This window comes from Homarus americanus, unplaced genomic scaffold (assembly GCF_018991925.1).
Source record: "Homarus americanus isolate GMGI-L3 unplaced genomic scaffold, GMGI_Hamer_2.0 scaffold41027, whole genome shotgun sequence".
Lineage (NCBI taxonomy): Eukaryota > Metazoa > Arthropoda > Malacostraca > Decapoda > Nephropidae > Homarus > Homarus americanus.
Genome location: NW_024745073.1, coordinates 2,208,523 through 2,231,996, shown reverse-complemented (window position 1 = coordinate 2,231,996; position 23,474 = coordinate 2,208,523). Strand labels below are relative to the sequence as shown.

The window sequence follows — 23,474 nt, the reverse complement described above, 5'->3', positions numbered from 1 at the left end:
TTCTATTATTTATTTGGCTTAAGTAATCAGGTCAAGTTAGTGTATATGAAGTCTTTACAATAGGACAACATATACCTGCAAAGTGGCGTCTGTCATCAGCATGCCGTCCTTCCACCAAGTGATGTCAGCCTTGGGTCTACTGCCTGACGACTCACACACCATCTTGTACCGTTGACCCTCAGCTAGACTGTCAAGCGGCACCGCGATCTTAACACTGATTGGTGGAACTGTCAACACAAGCAGCATAGTGTCCAGTTAAAGTAGAATTAATCCATTCAACACAATAATAACCACACTATATATTATTTCACATTAACATTTCATTTTTGTTTTTTGTTTTAAGATACTGTAAGCCTTAAAAAGTTTGTTATAGTAATGCATCTTAGATTTGGACACAATATAGATACTTTCCATCACATTTCCGTAGTACTGTACAGGAATTGGTCTTTTTGATGTTAGGTTTATCCAGTTTCTGCTGACTTATTGAGACACCACCGGGCTGAGAGGGTCACATGCCAGTGTAGAGATATTCAAGTGAACCAATTGATGGTCTGAGAGGGGTTGGAATGTGTGTGTGTGTGTGTGTGTGTGTGTGTGTGTGTGTGTGTGTGTGTGTGTCTGTGTCTTAGTGTTGTGTTTGTTATACTGTTGTTGTGTTGTTATGCTATGTTGTTATTGTATTATGTTGTGTTGTGCAGTTATTCTTGTGTCGTGTTGTGTTGTTGTGCAGTTGTTGTGTTGTTATTGTGTTGTGCTGTGTGTGTGTGTGTGTGTGTGTGTGTGTGTGTGTGTGTGTGTGTGTGTGTGTGTGTGTGTGTGTGTGTGTGTGTGTGTGTGTGTGTGTGTGTGTGTGTGTGTGTGTGTGGTAGACTTTTCAATAATGAGCGAGCTGTCTTTGAAACAGGAATTTTATACCTTTTTCTTTTCTTACAATATATTCGTGAAAGTGAGCCAATATGTGAGTGTGTCGCTTGGTGAGTGTAAGTACAGTACATGGTATGATCATTATGAACCTCTACGGAACTCATAAAAAAAAAAGACTCACATGTCATGTCAATAGTGAGGCTCACCGCCATGGGAACCGAGAGCTTGGAGTTGACAGCCTGACAAGTGATAACACGATACAGGTCAGCTCGGGTGAGGGTAGGCAGAGTCAAGGTGTTCAGGATAACATCCCCTCGTCTTTCTTCACTCGAGTCGTCCAGCAGGGTCGTCTTAGTCCACCACGTTACCAAAGGAGGGGGTCGTCCTGAAGGCACCATAGTAGGCAATATGAACAGACACATTATAATATAGTCGGCATCTTTATCACTTTTAACACATGTCATATTCTTAATTTTGTCACCATTTTCAGACCTGTGACAAAAATAGTACTGTATCAATAGTACCATCATTATTAGATAGTGCTGTGATAGAGAGATAGTGCTTGATATACTGTCACCCTAATCAGCACCGTGACAGAGACAACACCACTATCATCAACTACATCGTCATCATCAGCACCATATTGTAAACACCTTAACTGCACTTTGTACCATTATCTATCAGTTACATTACTCCCCCCCCAAAAAAAGCCTAATATTTCACCACTTCCCATGAATATATCCAATAAATTTCAGATATATCTATGAATTATACTCACGAAGCTTGCTGGGCCCCCAGGTACACGAACTCATAAATTTAACTCAATGTAAAGTTCTGCTCCCTCGTTCAGATCTATTGTACCGCATCTGTCAATCGAACGTGACGATATTTTGTTTTTTTCCTGCCGCAGTTATATAGATGTTTTTATTTAACACCACAGAATATTTATGAATAGCGACCAATGTGTGTAAGCTTCCAACGACAACACCTACACTATCACCACACCAACACTATCACCACACCAACACTATCACCACCACCAACACTATCACCACACCAACACTATTACCACACCAACACTATCACCACACCAACACTATTATCACCGCCAACACTATCACCACCACCAACACTATCACCACACCAACACTATCACCACCACCAACACTATCACCACTCCAACACTATTACCACACCAACACTATCACCACACCAACACTATTATCACCGCCAACACTATCACCACCACCAACACTATCACCACACCATTACCACACCAACACTATCACCACACCAACACATTATCACCGCCAACACTATCACCACCACCAACACTATCACCACACCAACACCATCACCACCACCACTCACCACTTTACCACACCAACACTATCACCACACCAACACCACATCACCGCCAACACCATCACCACCACCAACACTATCACCACACCAACACCATCACCACCACCAACACTATCACCACACACCAACACCATTATCACCGCCAACACTCCATCACCACCACCAACACTATCACCACAATCAACACCATCACCAACACCAACACCATCACCACTCCAACACCATTATCACCGCCAACACTATCACCACCACCAACACTATCACCACCACACCAACACCATCGCCTCACACCAACACTATCACCACACCAACACTATTACCACCACCAACACTATCAACAATACCACACCAACACCATCACCACCACCAACACCATCACCACACCAACACCATCACCACCACCAACACCATCACTCACCACCAACACCATCACCACCCACCAACACCATCACCTCAAACCAACACTCCATCACCACACCAACACCATCACTCACACCAACACCATCACCACCCAACACCATTACCACCCCAACACTAGTCACCCAACACTATCACCACACCAACACTATCACCACACCAACACTATCACCACCACCAACACTATCACCACACCAACACTATCACCACACCAACACTATCACCACACCAACACTATCACCACACCAACACTATCACCACACCAACACTATTACCACCACCAACACTATCACCACATCAACACTATCACCACACCAACACTATCACCACACCAACACTATTACCACCACCAACACTATCACCACACCAACACTATCAAACAATCTCTAAGTGAGCAACTTATAAATAATGTAATGATACAAAAGTCAGTTTAAAAGGTCAAGATTCAGTGATTCAAGATTTAAGCCAAGGGGCCATCAAGAGGTCACCAAGCCACCTTCGGTCACAGTGGACTTCTCTAGACATAACAGTGGTGAGCCAGTTGACCAAACGCCTCGCACCAGCTGTATACATCTCGACAGTCACCACCCTGTGTGTACATTAGCGGTTCACACGAGTCATCCCCCTGACGAGAGACGCCATTTTGGAATTCGCCTTTCCTACAAACAATTAATGGGTCTACAGTCTCTCGACAGTATCTCTCGGACATCACAAGTTGTCGGAGGTGACTGCAGCTGAGACAACGAATTTTACCACGTTAAAGGAGCAGCCCTTCGGGAGGAGCAGCAGCGACCCAGTAACGAGACATAACCGATCAGCTTTACGGGATTTACACCAAAGTTCGTCTCTTGAGAGTAGTTTAGTCACGAAGAAACATTATTTTTTAAGACGACATAAATACAATGAAAATTAAAAAAAAAGCCTTGACGCCGATGGTCATGATAAAGTTAACAAATGCAGACCATGAGAGAGAACAATTAGTAGGAACTCCTCCCGCTAAGGGGCCCCACCTACTTCACTTAGACAAATTGCAAGCACAACTGCTTAGCTATGCACACATCCTGGTAACATGGTCAGGAACATGTAGGTTAATAACTGTGAGGGCTGGGTAAGGTGGTGCCGGAGCAGTGTTATAGCATCATTATGTATGTACAACAAACACCTTTATATACTACTTAACACCCCCCTCTCTCACAGATAGACTGGTTACGGTGGAGAACACGTAATCATCTCTCTCGCGGCAGCAAAATTACAGCTCCTGTAAATACTGTACGCATATATCTGTTAACATATATATTACCACAGATAAAGAGCAAACACTCAGCTGTAGTTCAACCAACTCCTTGACACATAAAGTGTCTTCAAATATTTGAGTGACTAATTATACAAGTCGCCATAAATACTAGGTGTTACAACTGACTTATCTTGTGGCATTTTTATATTCAATTAACCTAGTATATAAGTCGCCCCCTGTCTGAACAAACATACTTTGTTCACAAACACAACACAGTATGATGTAAACACCAGGTTGTCCTCTCCTTAATATGTGGTGAACGTTAACAAGGTTTTTAAAAACATAAGACATAATTTGAGAACTTAAAACCTAATAATGACCGCAGTTAGCCGCCTGGTCACGTCACTTGACGCCCCCTAAGAAACCTTCCTCTGTAATTGTCTTGACCACAGTGCAGAAGAGGACCGTAGGTTACAGGTGAAATATACTGTGTTCTTGTCGATCTACTTTCACTGAGACAAAGAACTACCAAATAAATGCCCTTTAAATGTCTCCCACGGAAGTAATGAAGTAAAAATACTTGGTTCTATAAGTTTCACAGATACAATCGTTCCGGTGAAGCCATATAACTTTCCAGTAATTTCCTGGCTGGACGAGACACCATCGTGATAGCAGTAAATATTGGCTCGCCAAATGAAGCGAACGCCTTCTCGACAGGCTGATGACAAACTCCGCCACACAAAAGGAAAAACCAATAAAAGACAAAATAAAACTATCTGCGGCGGTTCAGTGTAGCTGACGCTAGCAAACACATCCTGGTGTTGGCACCACTGTCAATCCCATCCAGGGTGACCTGGTGTTGGCACTACTGGCATTACCAGCCAGGGTGACCTGGTGTTGGTACTACTGACATTACCAGCCAGGGTGACCTGGTGTTGGCACTACTGACATTACCAGCCAGGGTGACCTGGTGTTGGCACTACTGACATTACCAGTCGGGTGATCTGTTGTTGGCACTACTGGTATTACAAGCCAATGTGTCCTGGTGTTGGCACTACTGGCACTGCCAGTCAGGGTCACATGGTGCTGGTACTAATGACACTACCAGCAAGGGAGACTGGGCGCTGGTACTGCCAAACGGGGTGAATCCATTTTGGCACTACAGAAGTAATGTTGTAACTATTCTCTACCAGACGGTATGATCTATTGTTAGTGCTCCTGGTACTGCCAGTAAAGGTGATTTTTGCTGGCACTGTGGGTACTGCCAACCATGGTGATTTAGTGCTGGCAATACCAGCCGAGCACAGCCAGGGTGACCTTTTGTTGTTACTCCGGCCACCGCTGACCTGGTTATTACACTGTTGGACAAGATGACCCCTTGATGATAATTGTAGCACTACCATCTACGATGACCCTTTTCGGGTCTCTCTCTCTCTCTCTCTCTCTCTCTCTCTCTCTCTCTCTCTCTCTCTCTCTCTCTCTCTCTCTCTCTACTCACCGTTCTCAGCCCTGCAGTGTAGGGTGAGGGAGGAGTCGACGGGGTAGGGCCCGATGACGCCGCTCACTTCCAGTCCCGCCTCACTCACCACCGTCAACCTCCGCGGCGGCACTGTCCCCCACAGTGAAACACTACATCATTACTCTCATCCAGTACCTTGTAGCCAAAGGACACTTTGTATTTATATTTTACCAATAAGAAAATCCAGAGTGAAACATCACTACAAGACAGGTGCCTATTATTAGACAAATGTCGCTGTATGGCTGTATTGGGGCTGATGTCCCTACATGCTATATTTAACACTGGTAACATATCATGTCTAGCCTCACATAACACAAATCTACACTCGACACCATTTTAATTTATAATTATTCATATTCAGTGTTACTCTGCACCTTTCTCGTTCCATAACATAATTCATTCTTACGGTAATTATGAACAATTTATTTTTCGCCGGTGTGTAAAGAAGAAAATATGAATCATCTGGACATCTGGACTTACCAACAACGCGCAGCTGGACGCGGACATTCCTAGTGGGGTGGGAGCGGTAGTCAACCCGACACCTGTACTGGTCGTGGTCTGAGGCCAGTACTGGTTGAACCACCAGACCGGGAGGACGGGTGGTAAGGTCTAAGTGGGCTCGGTTACCCAGTGCTGCCTCGGACGACCAGTGTTGACCTCCACTAACAGGACCATCACGTCCGTCGATACTAATGAAAAAAAGAAAGTGTTGTGTGGTTAGGGGAGATTCTCAAGCTGACCCGGCAGTAGTACATACCAAGTGGAGGATAACACCTAACCTAACCTAACAAACACCAACTAATGTTCTTTGGTCTACGTCATTATTCTGGTATTAGGATTTTGTCTGAGGGAGCGATTTTGCAATTAATAAACAAAGACAGCGAGTAGTTGTCTTAGTGTGGCCCGAGTATGTTACTGGAGGAGATCATTACAGGAGGCCATTAGAGACCACAGGAGGCCATTAGAGACCATTAGAAGAGACCACTAAAGACCACAGGAGATCATTAGAAGAGCCCACTAAAGACCATTGGAGCAGACCACTGAAGACAATTAGAAAATACCATTAGAGACAACTTGAAGAGACCATTAGAGACCATTAAAAGAGACCATTTGAGACTAATAAAGACCACTTGAAGAGATCACTGAAGACCACTAGAAGAGACCATAAGAGACCACTAGAAGAGACCATAAGAGACCACTAGAAGAGACCATAAGAGACCACTAGAAGAGACCACTAAAGACCAGATACCACTAGAAGAGAGAACACACTGTACAAGAGTAGGCTGATGTAGACATGACTAGATTCAAGAAAAGTGTAAACATGAAGATAGAAAGATGATAAACGAGAAGTTGATAAAATGGGGGGAAAAAATTCACACGATATTTGCCCCAAAACAACAAGACGGGGGAAGGAGGGGAGAGAGGGAGGGTGTAGTTCAGCAGAAAACATAGACGATACATTGATTTAAAAGATCCAAAAAAAAATTGAGAATAAATCTGTGTTACAGGATATATATATTGCCTTGTCACGATAAATCATTGCGTATAACACCTTTATGTTCACAGCTCCTCCCACCATGTATTATTTCTCAAATTTGGTCTACAAGTTTTTTTTAAGACTTTATTCTTGTCTAATTTCCATAAACACAATGAGAATTTAAACACCAAATTACAATAAAATAACAAAAACAACAGAGTTAAATTAACGAAGTAAATATACTTAGCAGTTACGAACACATTTGCGTGAATAAACTAATTATATTATTCTTACAGGAACATATTTATTGGGTAACGTTTATACAATATATATTGTCGTCATCAGACCTAAAACATAGAATAGACTACAATAGCATCATTATCAAAAGCTCTATATGACAAATCAAATTAATTACATCATTGAGTACATTAAGTGACTTACTAAAAATTATCATGCGCTTAACAATATATATAAAAAATCGTAGAAGCATCGACCTCATACCAAAGATGAATACAGAAAGATAAGCAAGTAACTTACACACCAACAAGAACAGCACATACTAGCTGGTGGTAAAGTAAGGAAGCAGAAGAGTCGTGGGTGTCCAGGGCTGGCTGTACTGAGTGAGTGATCCGTGTTATGTCGTCTGAGCAAGTGGTGAGGATGGTAAAACACTGTCTTATTTATAGGGTGATCGTACGCCTGGCTATGGTCTCTGGTTGCTGAATACGACGGGTTTAATATTAGTTGTTGTTGTTTTTTTTCTGAACGAGCATTCCCCGTGTCCGGTAAATCTGACCCTCAGTTATCGTTCAGTTTGACTGACATACGTCACATTACAGCGACTACCCTTGAATAAATAGACAATTGAAATTGCAGTTCATCGGGGACTCGATTAAATGTCAGCAAAGCTATAAATATGACCTATTTCTCAGAGCACGAGATGATTTATTAGTGAGAGGAATATAACCAAGAGAAAGACGGCGGAGACATCAGCGTGCGGTGGACAAACGGCCCTTTACCCTGGCTGTTTACGGGATACTTGGACCGAATCCATGCCCAGGTAGGAAGGACATAACAAAATACAAGCATAATCCACTGTGGGTGAAAAGCTTTATTGGCAGATGTCTGGTCCGGAATATAACCAGGAGTGTGGTGGGGTGTGTGTGTGTGTGGGGTCGCATGTGAACAATGGCTTAACCCACTTGCAATATCTGACAGGTACATGAACGGTCACTTCTTCTCTAACTCCCCCCCCCCTCCTCCTCCTCCTCCATCTCTGCTTGGATGTTCAAGCTTAATCAACCTGTTGACTCCACCATTGACTGAGACCCCGAAGATTCAGATCTATGTGTTCAGCAGAGCAGCCATGTGTTCAGCAAAGGGCCCACATGTTCTAAATTTGTTCTCCCCAGTTATCTTTAACTTCTTATCTTTACAGCTAAGGAACATAACTCTCGCACGAACATAAGGAAGTTCTCTGTTCGTGAGCCAGAGCCACACATGTCCGTTCAGGAGGAATGGACAGCTCTAAACCCGGAGCTATGGTTGGCTAATTCATGTTGGAAGAATGTGGTGGGCTAATATTAAACTCATTATTTTAAGACTACCAGTATTTTGGGATATTTTTATTTAACTAATTTATGCAGGATTTTGTAACATGTGTTTTGTTTCTCATGTGTATAATTCCAGCTTCTTCTTAATTTTATGTGGAAATCTATTCACGACATTAAAGCTCCCGCATTCTTTTATTTTTGTATCTCTGCAGGCCATGTATACAACTTTGGAAATATTTTACGCATCAACACGCATTATTTGGGTATTAATATAGATATATGTACTTATTAATGGTGCTGAAAGTGAGGCAAACTGAAATCTATATAAAAGTCAGTAACGACGGACTAAATCATCGTTAAGAAAAAACAAACAGAAAACAGGCGACTACTAATGGCCCATCACAGGTGAAGTATGTGACCAAAAACAATACTTTTACTATGATGGAAATATCCTCAGTAGTTGAACCACGTAAAAGAAAACACATCACCAACACCAACAACAACATCTTTGTTAAAACAGACAGGTTGTTGTGCTCCCCCGTGGCCGGGTTCCTTCTGTATGAATAAAAAGATTCAGTGAGAAGTATAGCAAGTGTCGCTCACACAGGCCTCTGTCTGTGAGCGCTGTTTCTGTGGAGGAACAGTCTCACACTCGGATGCATTTCCATAGTTTTGAAGATAAAGAACTTAAAGTTAAGAGGAGAGTGCGGGTGGCTAAGAGGATGGTTGCACACTATCATCCGTCCTTCCACCAGGGTGAAGCCGGGTAACTCACCAAGCACACACAGTATTTCAGTAAATTCATGTAATTCTGTTTAACTCAGGGACTTTACTACATTACTGAAATATCGTTATAATTTTTACACGATTTAACTGAATGGCTTTAAGCAATCTGTTGAGTCTACCATATCATTTATGCCGTGCTTCCTAATACACGTATACCTGAAACACCAAGTTGTTGAAGTAAGTGTGACTTGTCTCCTCCCAGTGAGTTTACCTACAGTCTGTATAACACATTAGTACAACACTGAAGTGAATAAGGATAATGTTATATAGTTTGTTTATTACGTTGTTTTGTGGTGATCTGTGTTGGTAGTCCTGCCTGGTGGACGTATTCGAAAGCTTTGGTTAAAAAAAAATTGTTTTCTTGTGTCACTTCTTAACGATTTGTGACTATCTATTATAATTGTGTTTTATCTCAATCTGTGTTTTGTTTATATTTTATACAGTTAATGAACTGATTCAAACAAAATAAAAACAAAATCCTCAAAGTTTCTCCACAGTTGATGACGACAGAGTTTGGAAGTGTTTTTTCAGAGGTTCTTGACCAGCGGTGTTCGTTACAGTGAACTCATTCATATGGGATAATTGTTTTATAATTGGAAAGGTAAAGGTTTCTTATGTGCATATAATAATTTATATTGAAAATAAAGTATTTCGTAAATTCAAAGAGAAAGATACAATCGAAGTCTTCTCACAGTAATGAGACAGTTTCATTCAGTCCCATGAAGCTCCGACACCCGTTTTGAGATGTTTTATGAATAGGTGTCATGACTCAAGACCGTCACGGTCAGTTTAGTTGCCGCGGTTGTCGCGTTAACAGTGACGTGTTAGTGTCATCGTTGTTGGTGGAATACAACATCAAGAGGTAAGTGGAGGTCAATACGAGTTGTATTTATTGAGGTTAATGTGTTAAATATGAGAATGCACAGATAATACAGTCCAGTTGGCTACACGGTGAGGAAGTAGTTGATGTGGGCCGGAGGTGATTCAGCCCATAAGAAAACCAACTGGTAAAACTATACAGTATAACATTACCTTATTTCCCTTCACTATAAACTCTTGCAAATCACTCTGCGAGAAAACAAATAACACTTCGCAAGGACGTACTTTCCAGAATACATAAATATATTACTAAAGTTAAATGGAAAATGAGCAACTTTGCTGCCAGTGTGTTTACATTATGACGTCTCGGTCCACTCTAAGGAATATCCAATAAGGAAGTATAACTCTTCCTTAAAGCCACTATTTTTAAGGAATTGCGACAGGGAGACCGTGGTTCAACTTGATGGCAGAGCAACCAACTATAAAATATGGGCAATTTGAGCTACATTTTTAATCTAAAAATAAAAAGAGGTATTCATGAAGGGCACAGGAGAAGTACTGTATTAAATGGGGTAATATTTTCGTTTCGGTCATCCCCCAATTTGGAAGCTGAAATTATGTATTTCTGAAAAACATAATTTCAAACTCACCTAATCTGCGTAATGCAGCACAGTAACAAACAAACTAACATACAGGAGCTATCTCGGACGGTGGTAACATAAAATCCTAAAATTCTCCGGATGACCAAAACGATAATAATACCTAAAATAGTTTACCTAGACTAATTTAACTGTATTGACCAGTTGTGCTCAACCTTTTTGCGTAAGTGGGCCATATTAGATGAGCAAACGTGTGATGAGGACCACACCTTGACGTTAATGTGAAAGTACATCTGCAGTTTCAGTCCCAACTACTGTTCGATCATAAATATGGGAAAAATTATCGTTTCGGTCATCGCAGCGAATTTTAGGATTTTATGTTTTGGAATCAGTGATTTAGACAATTATAAGACAGTATTCTTCTATAGCGTTTCCGTCGATAAAATTACCAATAATACTATTTGTTTAAAGTGGACAGGACTTTGAAGTAGAGGACAAATGTGTGGTAAAATACGAAAACACTAAAAATCCTAAAATTCGCTGGATAACCTGAACGATAATGCCTAAATTTTTGTTTGTCCCATGGTATTTAGTTTGATTCATACGAATTTGAGCTTCATTTCCGTCGCAAATGAATCGTTTTGTAGTTATCACCCCCCCCCCCCTCTCCATAAAACTTGATCTAACCAACCAAAAAAACCTACCTAACTTCTTAGCCGTCCCTGCAGTATCTGGTCCCAATGAGAGCAACTTGGTTAAAGCACCATGGTGTAAGTTTACATTTTCTTGTGGACGGGAGAGAAGCTGCCTGAAACGAGATCATAAACACACTGAACGGAGGACAAAGTCGCCTTACCGATTTATCGCCGCTTAATACGAAGTAGCGCTGCAGTACGAGCCTAAGGGACGTAAATATCTACCAAACGAAGCAGTTGCCCAAGAAATAAATATCTTATCCAAATTCAGCGATGAAAAGATCCATCAAAACAAAGTAGGGAGTTTTTCTATGATGTAAACAAACACAACTGCCACATCTCACAAAACGTGTCAACTACTGTAACAGGTGGAACTGAGGCTGGCTGTACCTGCCAAAGTCCTGACGGGAGGGGGAAGAATTTAATATTCATGTCTTAAGTCTTCCATTCGTCCTTTTCCATACAATTTCCATGTTAGTGTTGTTTCATCACTATTTTTCCTATCGACTGTGACGCTGGAGGAAGTGCAGGGTGGGGAGAGCCTGTCCTCGCCTGTCAAGAATAGTCGCTGATTTTTTTTTTTAGCTCTCTCTCTTTAGATTTGTCAAGCTTGATAATAAAGTGAAGAAGTTTGTAAATTGTGGCGTTTATCAAGAATACTCTCAGTTTGTGATGGGGGAAAGGCATAGAACCTGTGTCAATTATGTTATGTTAAGTAGAGCGGAAATAATGATGACGATATTACCCACTCGAGGATGTGTGGATGCAGTCTTGGTATCATCCGCTCAAGGGTGTATGGTTGGGGTCCTGATATCATCCAGTCGAGAGTGTGTGTGTGGTTGATGTGTCTGCCAAATAACACGACTTTTCTCCTTGCAAGATTTGAGCCTTGACTCCGTTACAAGGTTTATGATATACCCAGAGTAACTTTTAATACCTGCATACATAGTAAAAACGGTAGAACATTATATACTTAAGGGTAGACACACACAATACGTCATCTTACCTAGGGCGTCTCGCTCCTCCAGGTCGCACCTATCACTACATACCTCGTTTGTCCTCTCTCTTCCTCGTGTCCCTCGCCGTGTTCCTTAATGAAGTGTTCGATTGTTCCCTCTCAGCATGCGGGTGGTCCCCCTCGAGCCAACGCACCACTACATTGCCTCTACACCTCTCTATACTCTCCTCTACTCCTACAGCCTACCCATTTGTCCATACCATCTCAACGACCCTGTCTTCGCTAATTCCACCACTACACAATTTACACCGTCTGCCGTCTCTGCTATTCCAAACAATCCATATATAATTTACCGTTTCCCACTCTATCCTGGTAACGTCAGATGAAGCCGACAGGTAATTCATTTGTGTGAGTTGAATTTTAGACGTGCTGTGTTTTATACCGAGGCCATTTTTCACTGTTTTAAGTTAAGAAATACTATACTATCTCTGGAGTTATTCTTTACCTCTTAAATTACATTTTATTACCTTGATGTTTGTTCACAGGTTTCCTACACTCATCTTCCTCCCGTGTATTGTTCACCTTAATTCCATTCTCCTCTGTATCATTCCTATGTTCCATCACTTCCATATTCCTTCCCTTTACCTATTTTCAGGATTCAAGATAAGACCTCTGTTTATTTCGTAAAAAAAACAAAAAAAAAACACGACTAAACTTGTGTTTTCTCTGTATTCCAGTTGCCTCTTCTCCTGCTCCTCTTCCTTTACTGGTTGATCATCTTCCTGTTAGGTTTTTCTCCACGGTTTTCTCTCTCCCCTGCTGCCACTGTTGCTTCTATTTCTGTGTTCCACCACGTTCCTCCCTTCATTTATTTCTAACTAATCTCTTCCCACAACCAGACTCTACTGCCTCCCGTGTACCATGACTGTTCTCCTCCCGCCACCTTGTTTATGTCCGTGTTGTATTTCTTTTCTTTTACAGCCCCATTTAGCTCCTCCCCAGTCTTGGATATACTCTTGTTTAATCACAATAACCGACGTGAAATGAGTGATGGTGTCATTCTGTCCCTTGCAAGGTTCGTATTCCCGCCTCTCTAAATGGTAGGTGTGGGAGCTACCAGAAGAATCGCTTAAAAAGTAATTAGAAACTGATCTTATCACATAGGAAGGTGACTGAGACTTAATAACTGAGCACAGCAGAGTTTTAGCAAGAGACCTGCAATCACTAGAAGACAAATTAACTTTTAATGACATGTGATTAAAAGTGACGACGGGTCATTTGATGAAACTTTCTCCTCCTGTAATCAGTGACTTTAGTCCAGGTCAACTTCCTCTTTCCTATGTGACGATGACTTTAGGATCAAATAATTTTCAAGCCATTCATTATACAGTTCATATTGCCCTCACCTACCATTCAAGAGGCATTGGTTCGAATCGTGTAAGGGGCAAATTGGCCCTATATATATATTACACCATAAAAATTCAAAATAAAACAAATTTGATTGTTCATCCATCACAAACTTGAACCATTATAATATTTGTTTTTTATCTATCAAAACAACGTTCAAGTGTAATAGAAAACTTAGAAATGCATTGAGAAAAACACAAGATTATGTGAAATATTCCTTAATCCGTGAAGAGGTAAAACGCGGTCATTAGGACAAGTCTTTTTTCAGGGAATTTTAGCAGAACATCTCACAATTACTTTTAAAAGCTTTCTTAATTAGCCAAATGAGATAATGAGGGAGATGAAGCTCTGATGTGGAGAGAACCATAATTTTTAGCTTACTTCTCGTGGACTACCCTAGCGTGTCCTCGTTCTTTAAGGGATGAGAGAACTTTATTCTCTCAGAAATAGTATTTATTGAAAGTGTATTATGTATATTAAGTAGGTACAGTACAACCATGCTTACTTATAAATACACTTAACAAAATTTAGTTAACTTTTAACAGAATTTTAGCGTTTTTGAATGAATTTATGCCACTTTTACTTATTAATTTTTTCTTTTGCTTGCTTTTTTTCCGTTTTTTGCATTTTGCTGTATTTTTTTTTGGGGGGGGGGGGTTGTTTTTCCTTTTATTTTCCTTTTTTAGTTATTTTCTGTTCTTTTCTAATTATTTCATTTTTCTCTTTTTTTTATTTATTTTTTAAGGGCATATGAGGAACGTGACTACCACCATGTATACGAACTACCACGGGACATTTCAGTAAATTTTTCTCAGTTTTTAGTTGTTGGCAGCAAGAGGCGAGTAGATTCACAACCCAGGATGATGATATTCCAAAAGTGATCACAACCCTCACTATCCATTTCGTCTTCATTTATGATTTCACTCCTAGAAAATAGTTGGAGGAGATAGATTGCTTTTGTTGTATTGTTATTGCTGTTCTTTCTTTATTTCTTCTCTCGTGCATTTAAAAATTATTCTTCACTCTTTCAGCTATGAAAAAATTAATTTGAAACATTAGGTGTATAATCTGATCCAATTCATCCGGTTCCGTTTTTATTTTTTATTTTTTTTACTTCTATGATTTATTTTTATTTTTATTTTATTTTACAGAGTTAGAGTAAAATCCTAAAAACGTACTTGTGTGTGTGTGTGTGTGTGTGTGTGTGTGTGTGGTAACTGTATTAATCAACGACAGTGTTTGATTATTCAGAGGATTTTTCCTGACTCGCTTTTCTATGTAATCAAGAAGCCTTTGTACAATTCCTTTCCCATGACACTATTCCCAGTGCCATCGACTTTGTGAATATGAACTTTAATGGATCAGCAAACTGTTTCAAACACTCCTTCAATACCCTCGGGGATATTCTGTCAGCTCACAAGGATTTAGAGACAGATTCAATTTTGGCTACAGTTTGACTTAGTTTTCTTTTAGCTACAGCAGTTTTATCCAACTTTTATTCATCTGTTTTCATCTATCCCTGGAGACTTCATAACCTCATTTGTATATTCTGAATGGAAAATATTATACATATCTTCATATTTTTCCTTCCCTTTACTAAAGTTTTACCTTCATCAGCTCTTCCCTTAGCTGCTGTTCCTTTCTGTATACAGGATCTCGAAAAGAATATATATATGTATATAAATTTTCGGATTAACCTTAAACTTTTATTCACAAGTTGTTCCTCTCACTTTCCCTCCTCTCTTGTAACCTTAACATAATCATTCCTGGTCATAAGTTAATGCATCGGGGGACCATCATAACAAAGTCTCTCTCTCTCCTTTTTCTCTTTACATATCTCATTTAACCTTGATTTATTGTCTCCACTAATCTCATGTGGTATTTCATCTGTACTCCTCGTCTCCTCACAATAATGATAAAACTTAAACACTAATATATAATAACATTCTCCGTTATCTTCATTCAGAACTCTTTCCTATTTTTTATCATTTATAAGTAATTCTATTCTGTATTATCTCGACTATATTGTTACCATTTCCCCCCTTCTTTGAATTGCTTAGTTTATCAACATCCTTTGTTTAGCAGCACAAGTTAATCTCCCCACCACTGTTACCAGATGATCACTCAAAACCTAATGGTGTCGCGTGTAATTCGCTCCAAACAATTATCTCTACGGAGGGGTCCGATGAATTTCAAAATGAACACTGCGACTCCTGTTGTCTAGGTAGGGTTCTCAAAATCCTTCGTCCGTTGTGTCATATTGTCTCGCATAAAATCGTAAGGATACTTTTTTTGGAGCTGGTTTATCTCTGTCTCTTTCTGGTTTGTAAATAAACATCTCTTAAAGTATTTCAAAAAAACATTCTACTTCAGGATCCCTTCCCCATATTTCCTCCATTATAGCTCGTTATTATAGATGCTCTTCCGGATTTTAAACATTTATTATGAAAAACTAACAAAGCTACAGCAAAAGACAGATATATACTAATAAAATACTACAAAAAAGTTTTAATTACAGTTTATACAAGTTCAATATGAGCTCTCTCCACCATCATCATCATCATCATCATCATCACAGATACCTTGTTCATAATTATTTCCATATTAGCTGTGATCTGTTCCCTCGTATCGTTTTTATCGTCTGTATTGAAGTTTCCCCTCACAGCCACACCAAACTACACCCTCCCCTCGTTTCCCTTCCCCTTTGCTTTATCAACCATCTTTTTTTTTTAATCCTTCCCTTCGACCCCTTCACCTGCTGTGCTTTCTCCTCTGGTTCCTGCTTACCTGCTCACCTCCCTTGTGCAGCGTCACCTTTCCTCGCTTTCTCTCTTACTTTCCTCACTCTCTTCCACTTGCCTTGCTTTTTTTTCCCCTCCTTTCCTCACGTTCATTCTTCCTTTCCTCGTTTTCTCTCCTATTTTCATCACTTTCTCTTCTCTTTTCTTCATTCTCTCAACAATATCAACCTCAATTCCCTCTGTTCACTTTACTCTTTATCATTTCTCAACTCTTTAATTCCTCTTAACACTTCAGATGTCATGTGGTCTTTGTTTCCATATGATTTCCGTGAGTCTTTGTATCCGGTTCCATTAGGATCCTCTGTCTTTGTTCTCTTTTATAACACTCGCATCACTCTAATATCTTTCACTTCATTCACAGATAAGTTTTCAAAATCCTTCATTATGTTGCAAATTGTTCTCTGTCTCATTATTTCTACTTAGCTCTTGTTCCCTGTCCCAGATGTCTTCCTTGTTTACCTGTAGTATTGATTATCGTCAGTGATTCAAGGTATATTTCCCTTCTTTACAAAACACTTACACATAATTGGATCTTAGATTTTTTACGATCTAATTATTAAACTGTCATATAAGTATTGTTCTTCAGTTTCCCATGTGCATTGACTGGTAATATCTGACTGTTAACTGTGTGTTTTGCCTTACATCGGACGACAGTAAAAACAGTTGTATGTGTTCTATCCACTCGACTGTCTGGAGATATTGTGTGTGTGTGTGTGTGTGTGTGTGTGTGTGTGTGTGTGTGTGTGTGTGTGTGTGTGTGTGTGAGGGCTTGTATGTGTGGCTGGATGTTTGTTGTTTGTATGTATGAGTGTGGGAGGTAGTGTGGGGTTGGGTGTGGATGTGGGTGTGTGTGGTGTGGGTGTATGTGTTTTTTAACTCTTGAGGTGTACTAGAAGGGTGGGTACAGTGAACTATTAAAAACACAGAACAGCTAACAAGAGATGACGGAGTACGATTTATTTGTGTACTAAGAGGTGAATGTCGGCCTTACAATTACAATGTTATAAATAATATGTAGATGCAAGTGAGATGGTAGAGTTCCGTGGTTAAGAAGGGTTAAAAATGAAGGGTAGGGGGCGGCAGGGGCAGCAGGGGCGGCATAATGAGGAATTTGTTGCTAATGGGGTGTAAAGAAGGGGGCGTCTTGCTCGTACAAATAGCACTAGAAATAGGAAAGTTAAGGGACTATTTCCAACCCAAAAGTGAAGGTGAAAAGGAAACGAAGAAATGATTTTATAGTGAAGTAAACAGCGTTAGATTGTATTTTGGTAAGTAGGTCCATGGTGCACCGCCTCTCCTCATATGCGAAGGATGTAATTGATAAGAACTTAAGCATAAGTAACATATGGACGAGCCTGAACTATTATACTGTATATTGGTTGTATTCTTTGTCGTCGATAGCTGGTGTTAAGGTTGTTATAATCTTCCACACTTAATTTGTGAGAGACAGGCAGAGCTTTTGTCTTGCTGGCAATGAATATAACTTGATCATTTGTGCTACCATTGATAAATATGATGTATGCTTCTTGGTTTTTAGTGTCGTATCCAATACTTGAAAGTTTGCCTACGTTCGGTTTCTCTTTGGGCAGGAAAAGTCGAACTAGTGTGAACAACAGGTTTTTTTTTTCGAAGGTACAGAGCAGAGGACAAAGAATTCCGAACGAAGATGAATAGTCGTGAAATATCTTGGCAAACGTAGGGTGGGATCATGTTGAAGTTCCTGGTTGAGTGGGAGCAAAATTCCCTCAAACCATCCTAGTCATGTCTATTAGAATGCAAGGCGGAGAAATAAAGCAGACGAAGATCAGAAAATAGTATAAGGATTTTTAAGAGGAGTGAAGAGCAACTTTTAGTGTTTGTTTTGACACCCAGATGATCGGGAATTCAGGTGAAGGTCCGTGGCCGGGTGACGTGATAAATAATGGATAGAGGTTTCTACGTGCTCGCCTCGCAAGCGACTGGACCCGGTTTCGATCCACGAACGGGGTGAAACTATAGGCAAGTTTCATTACGCCATTTGCCTCTGTCTACCCAGCATTAAATGGGAACCTGAATGTTAATCGATTTGCGAATCGTGTTCCGGGGTAATGGTGGCCCTAAGACCACCCATCCTCGTTACCATTATTATTATAGTCTGTCTGTCTATAAGAGTGAGTAATTGAGTGAGCTATGTTAGACCATGGACATATATATCACTGAGGAATATAACTACAGTAGAAACAATTAGTGAAAAAAGATGTTTCTAATATGAGTTTTAATAAGTACAAGTGTATAGGGTTGGCTTTGGAGGAACTACATATATAACAGAAACAACGCAAATTGTAGAAACTAGAACAGATAATAACAGGGGAACACAAGATTAAGATGGCGAAAGCTGAAAAGACTAGGAAAGATAAAGACAAGAAGGTCCTCCCTCCCTCTCTACCTCTTATCATAACACAGGGATGAATGTATAGCTAAGAATTATACGGAATTGGGGGTCATTATCTGGGGATACTTATGTGGGTGTTTCTTTTGTTTAATCTACGTATTTCTGTAAGGAAGAGAATATAGGGACATAGTGACTTCACAAAATTAACGAAATATACAACTGGCGACTCTTACATGAAGGCATATATATATAACTACATATAACTAATACATGAGTTATATAATTCTTACCATATAACAAAAAAAAAGATTTATAAGACCTACATATACATAAAAGCTGTTCGACAAAGCCCTTCAAAAAAAAAACACAGATCATTGTATTATATAAACCAAACATAGAAATTATTAAAAGGAAGGTTAGTAAGTAAAGTCTTCCTTAGATGGACTGGCAGAGTGTTCGAAACATCTTATCTGACCTTACGCTAACATTTACTTGATGAAGAGATGGCCACCACGCCTACATTGCCTCGATACACAGCGGAACCTCCATAAAATATTTGATTAGGTTTGAAATTTTTACTTGTATATGGGCGTGTGGGTGAGTATGGGGGAGTTTGGGGGAGTGTGGAGAACTATGGACGTGTGTGGGGGAGTATGGAGGTGTGTGGGGGAGTGAGAGGATGTGTGGGCGTGTGGGGGTATGTGTGGAAGTGGGCGAGACTTGTTTTTACGTCGGCGTGTGGACGTGGAACTTACCTATATGTGGGTGTATAGGTGTAATTTGTAATTAATGTGGATGTATGTGGGTGTGAATCGTAAGTGCATATGAGTGTGTGGGCGTGGGCCTCACCTGTATATGGGCGTACCGAAGGAGCCGCGGTAGAAGAGGACGAGAATAGTGTCGTCTGTGGAGAGGGGCGGCGTGACGTCACAGGGGAGTAGCGCCCGCCCACCCTCCAGCGCCTCCACTTCTGTTAGCGGACCTGTGAGGGAGAGTGAGGTGGGTAATGAGACCTAGGGCAGGTGAGGTATGCTTGTGAGGTAAGGGATGGCCCTGAGGTTATTATAAAAGGGGGGGGGGCTGGTCTCTCTCTCTCTCTCTCTCTCTCTCTCTCTCTCTCATTCATCTATTTTTTCCTTCTGATAAACTGATCCAGAAGTTTGAGAGTTCAGTTATGCTGTGGCCACCCTCCCGGTAATGCCAGAGGCTCTTGTTATGCTGTGGCCACCCTCCCGGTATTGCAGAGGTTCTGTTATGTTGTGGCCACCCTCCCGGTAATGCCAGAGGTTCTATTATGCTGTGGCCACCCTCCCGGTAATGCCAGAGGTTCTATTATGCTGTGTGGCCACCCTCCCGATAATGCCAGAGGCTCTTATTATGCTGCATGGCCACCCTCCCGATAATGCCAGAGGCTCGGTTATGCTGTGATATAATGGATTATGACCCACAAGAAGCGCTATGATTATCCTCCTACGCTTGTCGTTGTTGTTTTTCTCGAATAATTCTGTCAAAGATCCTCCTAATAATTTTCATGAGTTTGAAAACTAAAAGCAACCCTGGCCTGAGTTTTAATTAGTTTCTCAAACGATTTTTTTTCCTTTGAGGAGAGAGACGTGAGTAGATGAGGGTGGGAGGGGAGGTAGAGATAATTGGAGGAGATGAAGAAGAGGAAAATATGTAAGAAATATTATATGTATGATAAAAGAAACTGAGAAGAATGAAAGTATTTATAAAAAATTTAGTAGGAATTAATTTCTAGGAGGGATAATTTTTTTTTTTTAACCCTGTACTGAACAATGTTGTAATATCACTGTCCTGTTGCATGTCACTGTCCTCCACTGTTGCATGTCACTGTTCTCCATTGTTGCATATCACTCTACCTCCACCAAGGTAATGCAAGTTCATGTGATAGTTATTGTTGTATGATACCACCTTAATGACCGCGTGTATTATGGGATTTATTTACCTGTAGTGATGGTTAGGTTAGGTTACGATTGGTTTGGTTTGGTTTGGTTAGGCTTGGTTTGATTTGGTTTGGAATTTGTGAATACTGTTTATTGTGTATTGTAGCGTCTATTAAACGAGCAATATGTTGTGTTTTGGATAAAGAGAATTACTTTACTAGTTTGTTCAAGCTTTTCAATAATACATAAAATAATAGGATAATTCGCACACATTAATACAGTATATGTATCACGTCTGTCAGGAACCATTGTATATACATATATGTGTCATGTACTCTTCATGACAGGTATTTCAAGGTAACTCTTAAGTGGGCCACACATGACACCACCACCACCACTGTTCATATCGCCCAGAATATTTATGTAATGTTTGTTATAACCAGAGAGTTACTGTGAGAGATTGACAGAGAAAATCCAATACAAATAACTCTTAAACAACGATGCGATATTGATACAGGTGAACTCAGGTGCACTTACTAATTAACACAGGTAAACTTACAAATTAACACAAGTAAACTTACTAATTCATGCATTTCCTATCAGCTTATACATTGTGTAACCATTCGTGGCCCTCCAGCAGTTTGTCTACAGTATAAAGATGTTTCATAAAAAAAAAAACGTATAATTAGACCGGAATCAATTTACTGACAGAGGAGATTGATGAGAATACTTGAGTTAGGAGCCGAAGGGAGGCAGTAGCTGAGAGGACTGGGGAGAGGGTGAAGGAGGGGAGGGGGGGGATAAAGGAGCCGAAGGGAGGCAGTAGCTGAGAGGACTGGGGAGAGGGTGAAGGAGGGGAGGGGGGGGATAAAGGAGTGAGGAGGAATGTGTAGGGGGTGGGGGAGTGTGTTGGAGTGGGTCTTGGGATGGGAGAGAGGGGTGAGGGATTATGATGGTAGGGGGGGGTCTGGTGAGAGGAGTGGAGAGGAATGTGTGAGGGGGGCGTGTTGAAGTGGGTCTAGGGAGAGGAGGGAGGAGAAGAGAGATGAGAGGGAGTGTGGTGGTGTGGGTGAGTCAGACATGATGTACGTATCTTAAAAAAAAAGAAACCGACATAAATATAAATGAATGAAAAACGAGAGACATACCACAGTCTGGGTCTTAACTACTACCACAACAAATAAAAGAACTTGTAAACAAAGGATTTACCTGTAGTGATATAGAACATCCTGGAGGATTTGTGAATATTGTTTATTTTGTTATACTTCAATTTTCAACGTCTATTAATCTAGCAATTTTTTTTTTTTTTTGGTGTTGGGGTAAAGATTTGTTTCACTAAATTATTTAAAGTTTCGCCGACAGGGAAAAAAATTACAGAAGTAAATTATTTATCACTTTCATTATCTTATTTATCCATTAAATCTAAAAATCACAAGACATAAAACATAACACAGAAGTTATTTCCTTAATACAATGTAATATTAATGTGTATTTAACTTGATCAGAATATCAGTTTTTTTTTCTCGTCGACAACAAACTCTCTGTCTGTTGATGTATACAAGGGAATAATTCCTTGTCCCCGCCACCACAACAACACAGAAACTACACATGATTGGACAATTTTGGTTCTCATTTAACTTTTCATATAATTTACTTGCGAAAATTTATAGAAAGGGGCTTTAATGAGCCAGGAACAGCAGTGTGTAGAGCACATCATTGTGATATGTGTCTTGCCCTCCCTGACTCCTACCTGCCCTCCCCAGTCCCCCTTACCTGCCCTCCCTGACTCCTACCTGCCCTCCCCAGTCCCCCACCTGCCCTCCCTGACTCCTACCTGCCCTCCCAGTCACCCTTCCCCCTCCCTGACTCCTACCCTCCCAGTCCCCCACCTGCCCTCCCTGACTCTTACCTGCCCTCCTCAAATTTACCTACCCTCCCTACCACTACCTGCCCTTTACTCCTATCTACCTCCCCATTCCTATCTACCCTCCCCATTCCTAACTCCCCTCCCCCATTCCTAACTCCCCTCCCCCATTCCTAACTCCCCTCCCTCATTCCTAACTCCCCTCCCCCATTCCTATATGCCGTGAGAGGCAGCAGAACAGAAGACTCTAAACCTCCCTGGCCAACACAAAGTCGAACATATTTTTCCGATGTATTGAGGAAATTTTGATTCACTGGAACTCTGGGTACAGTTAACCAATATTAGGTTTGGTGATTTATTGTGTAATATCTGTGTTTTGTAGTGCTATTGAGGAAAGGTTTTTTTTGCTGGTGCGGACGTGCAGTGTTCTTGTAAGTCACTCTTATGAATGTCGGGCTGAAATTAATGGTTTACTTGAGATAAATTCTGAAAAGAAAGATTTTTTTTTTTTAATTTGTTCCGGAAATTTATCACTTGACGTTATGAGATGTTGCAATTTATAGTAGAGTATAACTCAATTTTTCATCATAATGGGGAAATTCCTTAACTTCTTGAAGAAAGGGGGGAGAAAAGAGAGAGAGATATGAAAAGAAAGATAAGAAAAAGAGGGAGATAGAGAGATAGACAACGTTAAAGGGGAGAGAGAGAGATAACGGGTGAGAGGGAGGGAGAAATTCATTTGCAGTGTGTATAGCTTGGGGCAAAAATTACACATTTAATCTGTGAGAATGAAAATATTCAGTTTTATTGAAGCTTCAACAATGAAATGGAAAAGTTATGT

At 40.5% G+C, this 23,474-nt stretch overlaps 1 protein-coding gene across 1 annotated transcript in view; it reads right to left on the bottom strand.

Moving 5' to 3' along the window:
• LOC121878414 (nephrin-like) overlaps positions 1-23,474 on the bottom strand; it is a 95,606-nt gene that overhangs the window by 18,665 nt on the left and 53,467 nt on the right. The window contains exons 3-7 of the mRNA XM_042384640.1: positions 19,715-19,847; positions 5,880-6,088; positions 5,379-5,489; positions 1,046-1,249; positions 76-227 (exon numbers count right to left, since the gene is read on the bottom strand). Coding sequence (XP_042240574.1) covers positions 76-227; positions 1,046-1,249; positions 5,379-5,489; positions 5,880-6,088; positions 19,715-19,847 — 809 coding nt within the window. The remainder of the gene's footprint in view (positions 1-75; positions 228-1,045; positions 1,250-5,378; positions 5,490-5,879; positions 6,089-19,714; positions 19,848-23,474) is intronic.